The sequence below is a fragment of the Phalacrocorax aristotelis genome, chromosome 7 (genome assembly GCF_949628215.1).
Source record: "Phalacrocorax aristotelis chromosome 7, bGulAri2.1, whole genome shotgun sequence".
In the NCBI taxonomy this organism is placed as follows: Eukaryota; Metazoa; Chordata; class Aves; order Suliformes; family Phalacrocoracidae; genus Phalacrocorax; species Phalacrocorax aristotelis.
The window spans coordinates 15,180,902-15,195,071 of NC_134282.1; the positions used below are offsets into that span (position 1 = coordinate 15,180,902).

The window sequence follows — 14,170 nt, forward strand, 5'->3', positions numbered from 1 at the left end:
ACAAATAATGTGTTAAGTACTAAGAATGTAATATTTTTACACTGTTAAAAGGACTGAGCTGATTATTTAACACACTGAAAGTTTTTTGAGGGTCAGTTTGGCAAACTACCCTCTGAGCCCATTCACGGGTGGACTCTTTTTCCTAAGTTAGTTTATGCCACTTCTTTGTGCACCCCGGTAGCCAAAATGTCTTGCTCTCATGCTTGCACAAAAGCACATTTTTTTTAAAACGGGGACAACTCCAGCGGGCAATACTGGGGAAAAGGATGAATGTACCACTTTGGTATATCCCCTTTCATACGCTTGCTTTATCTTTCTGCGTACAGTATTTTCCTGTTTCTCTTCCCATGGAAGGAGATGATAGAGGAGGAAAAAATCCTAGTCACTTTTGTTAGGATCCTTGATTTTTTTTCCATGTTTTGATAGAAATCACTTAAGAAATCATTGTTTCCTCCAGCGGAGGGGTTACTCTGTCTGAAATAATGAACTTTTTCTTTTCTTTATTTGTGTATCTGTCTGTATTGGGTGTATTTTAAGCATTCCAGCAGTAAAATGCTTTCCTTCTCCTGTGCACTCTTTTCCCCTTACATTGTAACTGTAAAGAATGTATAACCTGCCCTCGTTCGCGTTTAATAACGTTGTAGCCTTTGTATCCAAAACTTGAAATGTAGTTTTCTGTAGTTTGTCAGTGTAAATGAGAAGCGCGTTATTACCTTTGTAGTTACTGGATTGTACATGCTGTAAGGATTGTAAATACTGTGCTTGATTAAACCTTTGCGTGGTGTGAGGGGCTGCGCCGGGGGGCGGGGCCATGGGCGGGGCACGGCGCGGCGGCCCCGCCCCTGGCATGGCGGCGATGGGCCGCGCGGGCCGGGCCTGGGGCTGGACCCGGGCCTGGGCCCGCTCCCAGCCCTGCGCCCTGCCGCTGGCCGCCGCCCTGGCCGTCTGCGCCTTCTACTACCTGGGCGGCGGCGGAGAGACCTTCTCCAGCGCCACCCGCCGCCTCCGCGCCACGCCGCCCGCTCCGGCGCACCGCCACCCTCAGCGCGGCGAGGCGGCGGCGGCGGGGAGCGGCGGCCGCGACCTGCACCTCCTGCTGATGTTCACCAAGGCGGAGCGCAGCCCGGCCCTCCCCGCCAAGGCGCAGGCGGCCCTGCGCTCGCTGCTGCGGCACGGCCGGCTGGGCGGCGGGGAGGCCCTGCACCTCCACCTGGTCACCGAGGGCGCCAGCAGGGACATCGGCCTGGGGCTGCTGCGGGACCTGCTGCGGGGCGCCGCCTTCCGGCACCAGGTGCGGGCGCGGCGGGCGGGGGGGGGGCGCGACCGCGGGGCTGGCCTTGGCCGGTCGCCCACCCGCGGGGACGCTGCGGCTGGCGGGCCCCGGCACCCCCTGGGGCTCTCCGGGACCCGCCTTCGGGGCCCGCGGGGCTCCCGGGCACGGCAGCCTTCCCGTAAGGCGAGGGAAACAGCCCAGCGACAGGCAAACTCCCCTAACCCACAGCCCCTGCCCCGGCTCCCCCGTGGCGCCCCGCTGCTGCCCGCCCGCGCCGGAGAGGGCCGCGTCTCTCCCCGGTCTCACGGAGCCTTTGAAGGGCTTGTTCTGCGCAAGCCGAGAGCCCGCGCTCCCTGCGGCTGCCGGCCGGGAGGTGTCCCGGGGCGGCGCAGGGGTTTTCTGGCCCAGGGCCGGGTGGCTGCGTGGCCCCGGAGCGCCTCTGGCAAGCCACTTTTGCTGGAGAGCAGCGGTTGCTCCGAGCAATGCCGCTCCTCTTCCGGAGACCCTCTTGTTAGCCCCGGTTCAGCACCTTGGCACAAGGACCACGTGTGCCTGTGTGTAGGCGGCTTCCCAAGTGGTGCTGCAGACCGTGATCAGAAAAGGCTGGTGTCTTGCTGTTGGCGGCTCCTGAGAAGGGGAACGGAGAGCCTGCAAAGGCTGGAGCGCTTCCACGTGCAAATGTTTATCCTGCTACCTGCCAGAGAAATGGTTCTGCCTCCCAAAAATGAGTCGGTGCAATCCATGTGAAATCAGGCTTTCCTTCACATCAAACAGGTGTCTGAAAGCTGGTGGAGTGTTAAGTTCAGAGACCCCGGGTAACTTGACATTCCTCTCCTGAGGTGCTGCTGCTGAGTATTGCTTGGAAGCATCGTCTACTTCTGCTGTAAAGTTTCATTCCTCATCTTTCAGCTATTTAATGTCAGCGGAATTCTGCTGAGAGGTAACCTTAATGATGTTCATACAGGTCATTTGTTGGTAAATAATCCCACCTCTCTCCTTTCTTAAACAGCACTTTACTAGTGCTGGCGCTCAGTTGGTGCCAGCCTAGCTCAGGTTTGTGGTATCATGTTCCCTGGAGTGGGTGGACCCTCTGGGCCACCATGGCGTGCATATCCCTTGCGGACACCTTCTGTGTGTGGGGCTGCCCTACTGCTGTCAGCTCTTCTCAGAAAGCAAACCCTTCTGCAGGCAGCCTTGCCAGCATTGCTTCTCCAGGGGGGCGTGGGCTTGAGTTGAATGTTACATGAGGTGGGGGCATGCAGGGATGTGTCTGTTGTGGGGTGGGCCTCTCTGTGTAGGTGCTTGTGGACTCAGTAAAGCCTGGCTCATGAATCGCTGAGTAGGTCTTGCACCAGAACTGATCTCTTGGGTGTAAGCAAGCAGCGTGGTGTGGAGGGCTCGGGTGAGATCTCACTGGCGTCTACTCAGCGGGACAGATTGTTCCCTCTCGCCTGGCAGAGCCTGATGTATCCTGGTTTCATCAGCTGGCCTATTGTTGGCACTACACTTCAGATGTATCCACTTACCTGTTTTTAGGGAGAGTTCCTAGTACAGAGCAGAGGCTGTTGCCTGCTTCTCAAGCATATGACCTCACCCCTAATACTGTGCTAGTTTCTGGTACACCAGCAGGTGACAGCGCCTCTATTCTTCCTGTAGCCTACCCCATTGCTGCTCTTTATCAGCAGGAAACATCACCCTAACTTGGACCTTTGGTGCTGCTAAATTGCTGAGTGTTGTTCATCCTGATGCTGAGGTAGCTCCAGCAGTAAACCATCTCCATCCTGACACCTCTACTTTCCTGGTTCTGTTGGTGTCCCCAGGACACTGTCCTGGTTCCTTTGCTGTTGTCCTAGAGAAGGCTCAGAGACAAGGCTTGATAAAGTGCTCAGAGGGCAGCTTGAGCTGCTGAGGCAAGATTGATAAAAACCCTGAACTTTCTTTTTCTTCATGAGGGTTTGATTTGGGTTCTGCTTTTGGAGCTGCCCTTGCTCCCCCCCGCCCCCTGCCAGCAGAGCTGGGATCAGTCAGGTCCTCTGTTAGAGTGAAACCCAGGAGTTATCCTGGATCCCAACCCTTGGGGAGGGCTGTGGGCCAGCTCTTATCTCTGATTCAGGAACTTTGAAATTTCAGCAAAATCAGGAACTTTCAAAATCTGGAAACTGAAGCAGCCAGCTGCAGCATGCAGAGGGTGAGAGCGGAGGGGCTTTGGGATGCACCGTGATGGGGTGCATGGGAGCAGCTTGGGCGCAGGACCCTCCTTGCTGTGCAGAGCAGGGCAGATCTCGCTGTCCCGGTCGTGGGGCAGTGGTGACGTGGCGTCACTGGGCCCACAGTGCCTGTACAGATGTGTCCCACATGTGGAGCTGGGAGCACTGCATGCCGACGGCGAGCAGCAGATGGAGCTGGTGCTCTGCGATGTGGTGCCTATGTGGCTTTTTGGCGTGGGGTGGAGAGCAGCGGGGACTGAGAAAGTTGGCCAGAAAGCATCTGTGAGCAGCAGTGCCAGAGGAAGGACTTGTCGCACGCTGGTACCCACCCAGGGCCTGGCCTTCCTGCCCATGCCTTGCCCTCTAACCCCTGGCTTGTGGAGGTTGTGGTGGGCTTTTACCAGGGCTTTTATGCTCACAGTTGCAGAGAGCTTGTGCTGTCCTGTGGGTTGCAGGGTGATCTCTGCAGCCTCTCCCACTACCTGGTGAGTGGGAAGTGCCTGGGGAGCAAGCCTGGGCACGTCTCAACAGCTGATACTGCGCTTACAAACAGCCCTGACTTATCCCATTTCCTGCAACTCTGGGCTGCATGCTCTGACCCCTTGTGCTGATTCATATCGCTTATTTATTCCGTTCCCCTCCAAGAATAAAATTAACTGCATGCTCTGCTCGTTGCTCTTCCTGGTTGCTTGTTTAGATCAGCCCCGTGGAGGATGCTGCCAAACACTGACTCCTTTGCAGGTCTGGTGCTGTGCAAAGACACACTGGGGTGAATGTAACTGAGCTGCCATGATCCTGCTCTTACAAGACAGCTGCAAGGATATCCGTCACAAGAAGAAGAGAAAGTTAACGAGAAATTAAATGTGGGTTGAAAGGGTCTTTTCTCGGTGCAGGACGTGTTTATAAAACTGTCCTTGCCCAGGAAACCCCTAGAACTTACTTTTCTTAATGTCCTCAGCAAACATGGTTGGATTTAGCTATAGGGATTTACTGAAAGCTGCTACACAAATAAATAACAAAGTACAAAATTAGCAGCAGATCAACAAGCTGTGCTAAAGTCAGCAGTGAGGAGAGGAGAAACCCTCAGAGACCTGGAGAGGCTGGCCAGCCTGTGGCTGCGGAAGGAAGATTCAGCTGCTCAGGAGTTTGCTTTGCAGAAGTGCCTAACGAAAGGGTGGTCAAAAGACAATTTTTCCAGTTTTCTTTGGCAGAGGAGAGAAGGAGAATATGAGTTTCGGTAGTATTTTTCCCATGATTTTTGTCCACTGGTGCTTAGCGCTCTGCTCATTTCAGAGGCGACATTTCAGTGGTTTGACTTTTTTCCCCCCCTGCACAGCTGTTTCCTATGTGCTCTGCAGACCTCAGGCTGCCTTTGCTGGATGCAGAAGGGTGGTTACAGGTGCTGTATTTCTCCTCCATACTTCTCCAGTCTGGCCAGACTCTGAAGCTGCCCCTACCAAGCTGGGCCAGGAGCAGAGCATCACGCATCCCAGTGCTGGTGGTGCTCAGCTCCATGCACAGGCAGTCAGTGCCTTTGCACCTGGAGAACAGTGGTGTTTTGCTGCATTTGGTCACCCAGGATCGCTGCCATCAGCAGCGCTTGGTGCTGCCAATCTGCTCCCTGCAGCCATGCCGCTTTCCCACCTGTTCCTGTAGCTCTGCTGGTGCTAACCATGATGGTGAAGCCGGCTGCGCAGCTCCGCAGGGCTGGGGTGAGATGCTGCCATAATTATCCCAGTAATGGAATTTCCTCCCCTGTGGTGTCTCAGGGAAGGATTATGTATGCATTGCTATCCAAAGCCAGGTGTGACTGCTGACGAGCTCTCCCAATGCACTTTCCTGGTACATGTTGTTCTGTGTTTTTCCTGCCGCCCTCCTGCAGGCTTTTGGCCCTGAGCCCAGCAGCCGGGACGCCAGCAGCGTGGCCGCCCCACTGGGGCATGCTGGCCACAGAGCCTGCACGAGGGCTCTTGTACAGCACCTGGCTGAGGGCAAGGGCCGGCATTGAGCCCTTGGCCAAGGGTAGGTGTTTGGGGTGCTTTCCCAGGAGGGGAGCTGCGGGGACTCTGCTCTGACTGTCCTGCAGCGGTACCCCACTGTGGGCTCGGCCACTGTGCCTGGGTTCAGGATCAGGTATCACCTTGCCTTATTCAGGGTACTGCGGATCCCATGAGCGGCTCCCTGCCTCTGGTGAGCTCTGCTCTGACGTGAGAGCGCTATGATCTGGGTAACATTTTCTGCAAAAAAGCGTGGGAGGAAGAAGCTCCAGACCGCTCACTGCCTCTGTCTCTGTGCCAGCCTTGCTGGGCATCAAAGCAGCCCCTTGTACATCCCATAGAGGATGGTCATTGCACCAGCTCAGGCTACGGAGCCACCTTTTCCTCTGAAGCATTTGCTTTGGTCTAGGTTTAAAAAATCCAAATGCTGTATCTTGTATGTTTAGGTGTGTAGTGCAGGGCTCCTTGCTCTTAAGCAGATGAAATTTTAATAGGAAAAAGGAGTGAAATCATAGAACCATTGAATAGTTTAGTTTGGGACAGGCCTATGGAGATCATGGGCTTGAGTTCCCTGCTGAAGGCTTAAGGAAGTGTCTCTGTATCCCTCAAACAAAGGCTATAGGTTTCCCTTTCCAAAATTCAAATACTGCTGCAAAGTAGTGTCCTCACCAGCTTTCAGTTCCTTCTGGGCTCTTCCTGCTGTCCCTGGCCTGAAGAAGGCGGCGTGACCTCGAATCTCCACACTGGAGTTCCTGCACCCCCTGCTATCCACACCGGGGTCGTGTCCCTTCTCTCTCTTAATTACCCTGAAAATCCCTTCTGTTATCTCTATGATTCAGTGACCTGCATCCTCCTGTGTGTATAATGAGCATGAGGCTGCATGAAAGTTCCTATTCCTCAGACTTTGACCAAAATTAATTATAACCTTGTAAAATTTCAGTAGCTGACAAGGTACAGTTGCAGTTGCTCCTGTTTCTGGCCCACAGCCACGACGTGCGCAGGCATGCCAGGGCCGGGGCTGGTGCATGGGCTCCGGGAGGGCTGAGGAGTGCAGAGCATTGCTGGCTGAGTGCGAGCAGAGCTCTGGCACAAGCGGCCTGAGCTCCATCTAGAGATGATGTTGGGCAATGCTGTAACTGCTGATGTTTAGATTTCTGTTGGCGTGCCGTGGCCCGTCCTCCCCCCCTCCAGCTCTGGCAGGATGTGCTGCAGAGCTTGCCTCCATGCCGGGCTGAGGTTCAGGAAATCCGGGCTGTGTCCCTGGCCCTGTTGCAGCCTGACTCTGTAGCAGGGAGCAAGTCTTGGTCCTCAGGGTAAGTGACGTGGTCCGACTTGCCTCAGAACGGCAGGATGCCAGAGCCTGGAGCGAACAGTCTTCTCTTCTGATGGACTCCATATGGAAGACCAGATATGTGGTTGCATCAGGCAACGGGAACAGACCGGGAAAAAAACCACAAAACGCTGAACACGCTTGATTGTGTCTGTGGATTTGAGTCTCTGCCCAAGTCACAGTTATGAAATGGCTGTAAAAATCCTTCCCTCCTTTCCCTGCTGCACTTAGCTGGCTCTCGTGGCAGGGGGATGCATAGGGGCGAGGGCATTTGGGTCCCGTTGAGCAGCTGCAGTGCCAACTAGCAGCATCTGTGCTCTAACAACCTCCCCACCTCATGCCGTGCTGGTGCAGGCTGAGCAAAGGCTGCCAGCGCTGGGCCAGTCCCCAGAGATGGTGGCTGAGTGGTGTTTCTGGTGTCTCTCCTAGGTAATAGTCCACGATGTAAATGAGCTGACGGAAAAGCTGTTTCCAATTGTCGAAGCCATGCAGAAACACTTCAGTGCTGGATCAGGGACGTACTACAGTGACTCGATCTTCTTCCTGTCAGTTGCAATGCATCGCATCATGCCCAAAGGTAAGCCTCCACTGAGCTGCTGCAGCAGCTGCCTCCGGCAACACAGGCTCTCTTTTTCTGCACCAAGATGTTATCCATTGCTATTTGGAATGCAAAGAAGGCTAACATTTTTGGGGTGGGTTCCTGGGGTTCTGCTCCTTTCTGCAGAGTGACGGACCTTTCGGTCCAAGTCTGCCCACATCCAGGTCTCTGCTGTCGGGAGTGGCAGGAGGTTAGCCATGCTGCACAGCAGCTGGCCCTGCCCTCACTCCCTGAGACAGTAGGAGGTGCAAGACAGAATGAAGTGTGTTTGCCCTGTATGTGTTTATGGCCCCCTTCCCCATGGGGTGTCAGCAGAAAGAGGTGCCTGATGTTCGTGGTGCAGCTGCCTGGCTGTGTGTTAGGAAGCGTCAGCAGACAGTGGTTGTTGAGCCTTTCCTCTTGGCTTTGGTGAGCTCTTGGAAAGCTTTGTTGATTAGCAGCCACTGATCACTTAAGTTTTCTTATTGTGCCTTTGCTCTGCTGTTATTGAGTGCAGGAACAACAATAAATCTGCAGGAAAACAAGGCAGCTGGCAAAGAGGGCTTGGCTCAGCTGATGCCATGTTTTCCTTCCCCAGCTGTGCACAGGCACTTCTCCTGGGACCCACGTGCTCTCTAGACTTGGCCCAATCACACAAGGAGGGTGTTGCGTCCCTGGGCTCTGAATCCCCTCCCCGGAGTTTCGCCAACCCTGCCTTGTCCTTTCCCGGTTCTGGTCCCTGGGCTCTCCCTGCTGGCTGTCCCGCTGGCCTGATGCACCGGTGAGGGCAGCATCCTCTCCCGGGCCAGCCACTGGCCATGTGCCCTCCCTGTGCCGTGGCAGGGTGCAGGTGGCAGCAGTGGCAGGGAGCCCCAGGGTCCTGCCTGGCTGTACACCTGCCCTAGGGGGAGAGTGACCAGCCTCTCAAAGCTGCTTGTGGATGGCATGCAGTGGTGGCCCATTCCTGTGCATGTATGTTGCTGAAATAGCTGTTCCATGGCTGGCACCACCAACACTGGCAGCTTCCTTGGCATCTGGAGCCTCTACCCAGCCATAATACTCCCTGCAGATTTCTTACCATGGATCTCAGGCACAGTCTGGCTCTTGCTGGGACGTCAGCGGGTGTGACTCCCTTGTGCCCCTGCTGAGCCCTGTCCCAGTTTGGCTCTGCCCAGTAGCTCCTACCTTTGCACTGGTTTGTGAGGCTTCCTCTGGACATGCCCCTGTCTGGGGGCACAGCCGTCCCTTACTAGGTCATTAAGCTGTGGGGCAGTAGTGTTTAATTTGTGCAGTCAGGTGTTAGGGAAGGTTAGGGTGGCCTGCTTCGTCCCTCTCGGGAGCTGTGGGGCAAGGCAGTCCCAAGTGTCCCATCCAACCCCTGCCGATCATTACTCTGTGGTCTCCAGCGAATGTGCTGTACATTGCTCTCTATTAGTCTTGGGTAGGGGTTTTTTGTCTGGTGATGTCTGCATTGCAAGTGCTTTGAAGTACACTGAATACAAATGATGGTATTAATGCTGGCTAATTCGCTCATCGCGATTCCCTACCCTGTCTTTACCATGTGTTAAAGATATCGGTGACATGCCGCCTGCCAGCAAGAAGCTGCTCAGTCTGAAATGCCTCTTCTCCGTTCGTCAATCCACTGGTTGTCTCATCTCTTGGAAACCTTATTTGCTCTCCCTCAGTCTGACAGGGCTTTCAGTGGTCTGTTTGGGGCACAGGATATTTAAAGAGGCATTTTTACAGTTTTATGAGCTCAGTTTTTGTTTCAGAAGTTGCTAGTAAAGCTGATTTATATTTTCCTTGCAGGGGAGGTCAGCTTTACTGTGCTGAGTGCCTGGTGATTTATGGGGCTGCCGGGTCTACCCAGCCCCTTCCCTGCTTCCTAACACAGAGCCGGCACTGGACAGGAGGCAGCAGGAAAGGCTGCAGCATGGCTGCCCACTTGCAGGCTTGTGGGTGGCGTGGGAATGGCACTGGGCTCCTGGCACTCTCGGGGCTCTGACAAACCAGCCTCTGCTGGTGTGAAGAAGCCACTTGGCTAAGGTGGAGGAGAAAAGACTAAACTTTCCTTTACAGGCAGTATTAGTATTATTCCTGGTGCATATCTGTGCCATTTGACCTGCCCTGAACGCTGCATCTTTTTGCGCACCTCTGAAGGCACATCTGGCTCCATAGCATTAGCATCAGGTTTTTGTGGAAGCCAGATCTGACTGGAGGTTTAAGCATCATCTAGCAGAAGTGAGGGCTGTGATCTGAATATTAAACTCCCTTGTGTGTTTGTTTGCATTTGTGTTAATCAATCTATAGGGTTTTTTCAATAGCTAGCAACATTTGCATTAATGTTGCCCAAATTTATAATTTCTTCAAGGGAAGCATTTTCATAGTATCATAGCTTAGTGATTTGTTTGAAGCCTTGGGGTTGTGACAGGGCACTGACTTTGCAAACTAATGGAACTTACAAGTGAATACCAGGGTTATTTTAAAAAAAAAAAACAACAAACTTTTGTGGAACACGTGCTAGCTGTATGCATATTGCACTGAGAATAAATGGGTTTTGCCACTCAGCTGCTCTGTTTTTCACTGTTGCTTGGGATCGTTGCCCAAAAAACTTCAGCTCTAAAACCTGCAGCTGCCAAGCTATAATATAACAGCTTCTTAGCTGGTATAAATCATGGAACTCTTTTGCCTTAAATGTCTTACATCAGTGAAGTTAATCTGATTTAAACCAGCTGGGGACTTGGTGTGCAGCGTGCAGAAGTGCAGACTGCATAACTCTTGTCTGTGCTTCAGGCTCATAAATCCTGTTTTAATGCAGCATGGCCAGGCCCGAGGAGCTGGAGGAGGGCTTGATGCATCACAATGGTTTTGCAAGGGAGAAGTGATGGGAAAGTTACACAGAGAGAGGATGAGCAGGGTTCAGGCTTAGGAGGAGCTGCCAGGATGAGGACAATGCCAGCATGAAATGATCCTGGGACTTGCAGAAGAGTGCTGGGAGGGGAAGGAAGGACAAGGACTCAGGCCTTTTTACTTTCCTTTTCAGTAAGTCTATCCAGAGGTGGCTTCTCACTTCCTCAATGGCTTTGATCCCTCTAATCACTTGCCATTTTAGTCATGTAACTTCAGAGGACCTGGTAAGCTTTTTATCACCCTCCTCACATGAAGGAGAGACGTCTGGGCAGGTCTGCCTGGAAGGCAAGATCACGGGACAGGCTCCTGATGCTGTGGCAAGGGAGCAGGAGAAGGTGTGGCAGAGGGGCAGCCAGGGGAAGCTGTGGACTCCTCAGGGAATTCTTGGCCCCTGTCCTTGGCCCAAGTAAGGTGGTTTTCAGGGGGAATTAGTTTAGCGACTGGGTGTCCTCAGCAGCTGGTGGGCCAAGGGACAGATTTCAGCATCCAGCAGCTTGGGCAGAGCTTTGGAAACTACCATTTGGTGTTTGACACTGTTGGTTTTGCCAACCGTGCTGCAGCACAGTGACCATGTGGGAGAAGAGAAGGAGCAGAGGGAAGATGGGACAGGACAGAGAAACAGCTTTATGGCTTACCTCTGCCAACTCAGACAGAGGAGTAGAGTCTGTTAGCTCAGGGGAGTCGCTGAAACCTGGCTGGAGGTACCGTGCCTCGCGTGGAGTGAGGGTATTCAGCAGAACTTGGCTGAAGGTGATACTTGACAAATTGGAGGCAGCAAGGTTTCTTGGCCGATCAGAACAGCTGGAAATCTTCCTAGAGGGTAGCATCATTTCTGAACATGGTCTCCTCCTCCCCGCCTGACTGTGTGTGGGAGCTGTCGGGGTGTCTCTCCCACTAACCCACCCAACATGAAGGCAGAACCCCTGACAAAGGGTGGGTGATGAGCTCAGGGTGCAGAGGGCTCCTGGGCTCTGCCGTGCGCGAGGTTAGCCCTTGTGCAGCATGCTGCTTCTTTCAGGCACTGGTGAGGCAGTAACTCGTTAATCCTGGTACTGCTTTTGGTGGGGCAGGGAAGGGAACACGGCTCTGCTCCACCAGAGCTGGTGGGGTGCGGCTGAGCAGAGCTACAGCTGTGATGTCTGCCTGGATAGGCTTGTGCTAATGCGGCTCTGTGTCTTCACACAGGCGGTGGAGGGAACAGTGCAGAGCAGGATGGCATGTGGCTGCAACGTTTAATTCCACTAATAGGATCTCTTACAAGCGTATCTATAAAATCAGGCATGCAGATCTCCCGGAAAGCAGCTCAGCAGGATAGCTTCTCCTCGTGCCCAGCCTCTCTTCTGCTTTGATGCCTACTTCATCCCAGGGACAACCCATGTGCCTGCAGAAGGCTCTGCAAGCAGACAGCGAGAGCCGTCAGAAGGTGTGTAGCTAACAGCCGGCTAAATGCTGTTCGGCTCACCCTCTGCCTGTTCTAAATACTTCAAAAGCATGGGACTGATAAGGAGAAGAGAGCCAATTCCCTGTCTGGTTTATTCCAGTATTAGGAATTGGGGTAAGAAAGTGGATGTGTTGGAAAATACTTGGGAGAAAATATTTGGTGAGGAAATACTTGACGGAATTATCATTACTGAAATCAGTAGGGTGAGATACTACTAAATTATTAAGACCACTGGTTGCAGTGCTTATGAGAGGCGATGGATAAGAGAAGTAGGAGCTGGGCAGTACTGTACTGTGAATACACAGCTGGAGACTTGCTGACTGAAAACTCTGGAGCTTGGTCTGCAGGTACATTTGTTAAGGTTATTCATCAGGAGCTTGTAAGGGAACTAGGCAGCAGTGGGAGAAGTGGGTGAGTTTCTGTGTGACTAAACAAAGATGAGGAGCTACAAGAAGAGAGAACAGAGCAGGACTGATCGTTACGTATTTCTAAAATTTATGGCATATCAGTATGGTCTGTTGGGAAGAACCTGGAAGAGGGACTGAGAAGCGCAGTGGCTTCTGTATGGGACGAACCTGGCTGATTGAGACCCTCTGGTCTGGAAGAGGGCTGGCTGAGGTGGTTACAATGCAGGCAACGAAGCCACGAACCATGCAAGGCAGATGTTCGTACAAGAACTGGGGGCATCAAAGTTGGTGAGAGGCAGGTTTAAAACGGAAAGTGCAGTGGTTATTCACACAGGTGCTGTGATCCATGGAGTTTCTTGCTGTGGGATGTTGTAGCTGCTGAGCTGCCCCATGGAAGAGAAAATCATTGCAAGCTGCTGTCTTATAGACACTGCCTTTGCTTTGGGATCTCCCCAAGCTGCAAGCCGTGCCAGAGTGTGTCGTGGGGCGTGTGGCTGTATGTGGTGGGGGGAAGCACGGCCAGCTGTTGCAGGTGAATGAGCAGCACAGTGTCCAGGGAAGCAGCCGTCGACAGGGAGCCATGTCATCGGCTGTATAACAGGTGTCTGGACTTAATGGCTGTGGCACACTGAGATCAAATGGGAGGCCCAGTGGTGTCCCTGGCCTCAGGCTCTGAACAGGGTATTTTATGCAGCTCATTACCAATGGCTGTACTGATTATTAAGTGTAGACCAGATTATAATGATGTTTGTCCCAGTTGCCTGTTAATGACCAAGCCCCGGGCCACTTGGAGTTTGGTGCTGCTTGCAGCAGGCTCCAGCTGCTGGCTCTGACTTGGTCTTTCATGAAACTGATATCAGCCTTTGCCTGCTCTGGGAGTCCCAGCCTGGAGACAGTGGCCTCTGTGAGCATCAGCTTACGCCTTTCCCACCGAGCAGAGCTGGAAGAAGGGCAAAGGCCAGGGAAGAGACATGTTGGAGTGAGTGTTGAGCTGTGCTCTGCCTTCTCAGGGCACCTTGCCTGTGCCGGTGCCGGGCACCCAGAGCACTCCTGCTGCTGGCTGTGGAGATGGAGAGCCTGCGAGCGGGCGGGAATGTGTTAAGCAAAGGTATCAGGAAAACAGTGTTTGCTGGAACAGCACCTTGACAAGTAGCTGTCTTCTGCTAGTGTGATTCTGTAATAGCAGGCAGGCAGTGTCCTGAAAACATGGTCTGTTGCATTTGGGAAAACAGGAATTTGTAGGTGTGCGCGCGTGAGGGTTTGCTATTGCAGCTGCAACGTTCAAATCCGTAACGTGGGACTGTCTGGGCTGGGCTCGGCCCATGGGGTGCCAGCTGACTGTATGCAATGCTTCCCCTCGACGACACCTGTGTGCAGCGAGTTACGGTGCATTAATCCTGTGTCACACTGTGAACAAAGACATATGCATCAGAGGTCTGTACATGGAGCCTGGCAGAGGGCAATGGGGGGGCACCACCTCCTCTTCCTCCTGTCAGCTGCAGAGCAATTCCTGGTGCACAGTACAGCTACCCACAAAACTCAGCAACTTAACATTGTAATAAATGAGCATTTTGAGAGTGCGTCACTCGTGATCCTTCCCTGCTGGCTAAGCATTGCGATTGTCGCTGAGCCCCACCACACTGGGGGTACGCAGAGATGCAGTGGGTTGGGAGAGTGCTAGGAGGAGAGCGTCTGTGTCCCAGATGCTTCAGGCCTGATCATGTGTTATCAAAGTGGAGATGTTGTGAAGAGGCACAGAAAACTGGGGTCTGTGGTGGAGTCGTGAGAGGTGGCCCCAGAGCCACATGCTCCCAAGCCGCAGTTCCCATGGGATGCTGCAGTAGCTGAAGGGTTTATTTTCTGGCAAAAATGTTTCCATCTTTACAGGAATGGAGGGAGTGTCAACAGTTTCTGGTGTGCTCTCATAACCTCTTTCCCTGCTTCATGCTGCAGCCATGTGAAAAACAGCCAGATTCCTTTCCCAGCCTGTCTCTGGGCTGTGCTCGCTCATGTCAGATCCTGCAAGGA

At 53.3% G+C, this 14,170-nt stretch overlaps 1 protein-coding gene across 1 annotated transcript in view; it reads left to right on the forward strand.

Annotated features, from left to right (window-relative positions):
• Nucleotides 1–808: 808 nt before the first annotated feature.
• XXYLT1 (xyloside xylosyltransferase 1) overlaps nt 809–14,170 on the forward strand; it is a 38,174-nt gene continuing 24,812 nt past the window's right edge. The window contains exons 1-2 of the mRNA XM_075098925.1: nt 809–1,291; nt 7,237–7,384. Of these exons, the coding sequence (XP_074955026.1) occupies nt 812–1,291; nt 7,237–7,384 (628 nt within the window). The 5' untranslated portion in view covers nt 809–811. The remainder of the gene's footprint in view (nt 1,292–7,236; nt 7,385–14,170) is intronic.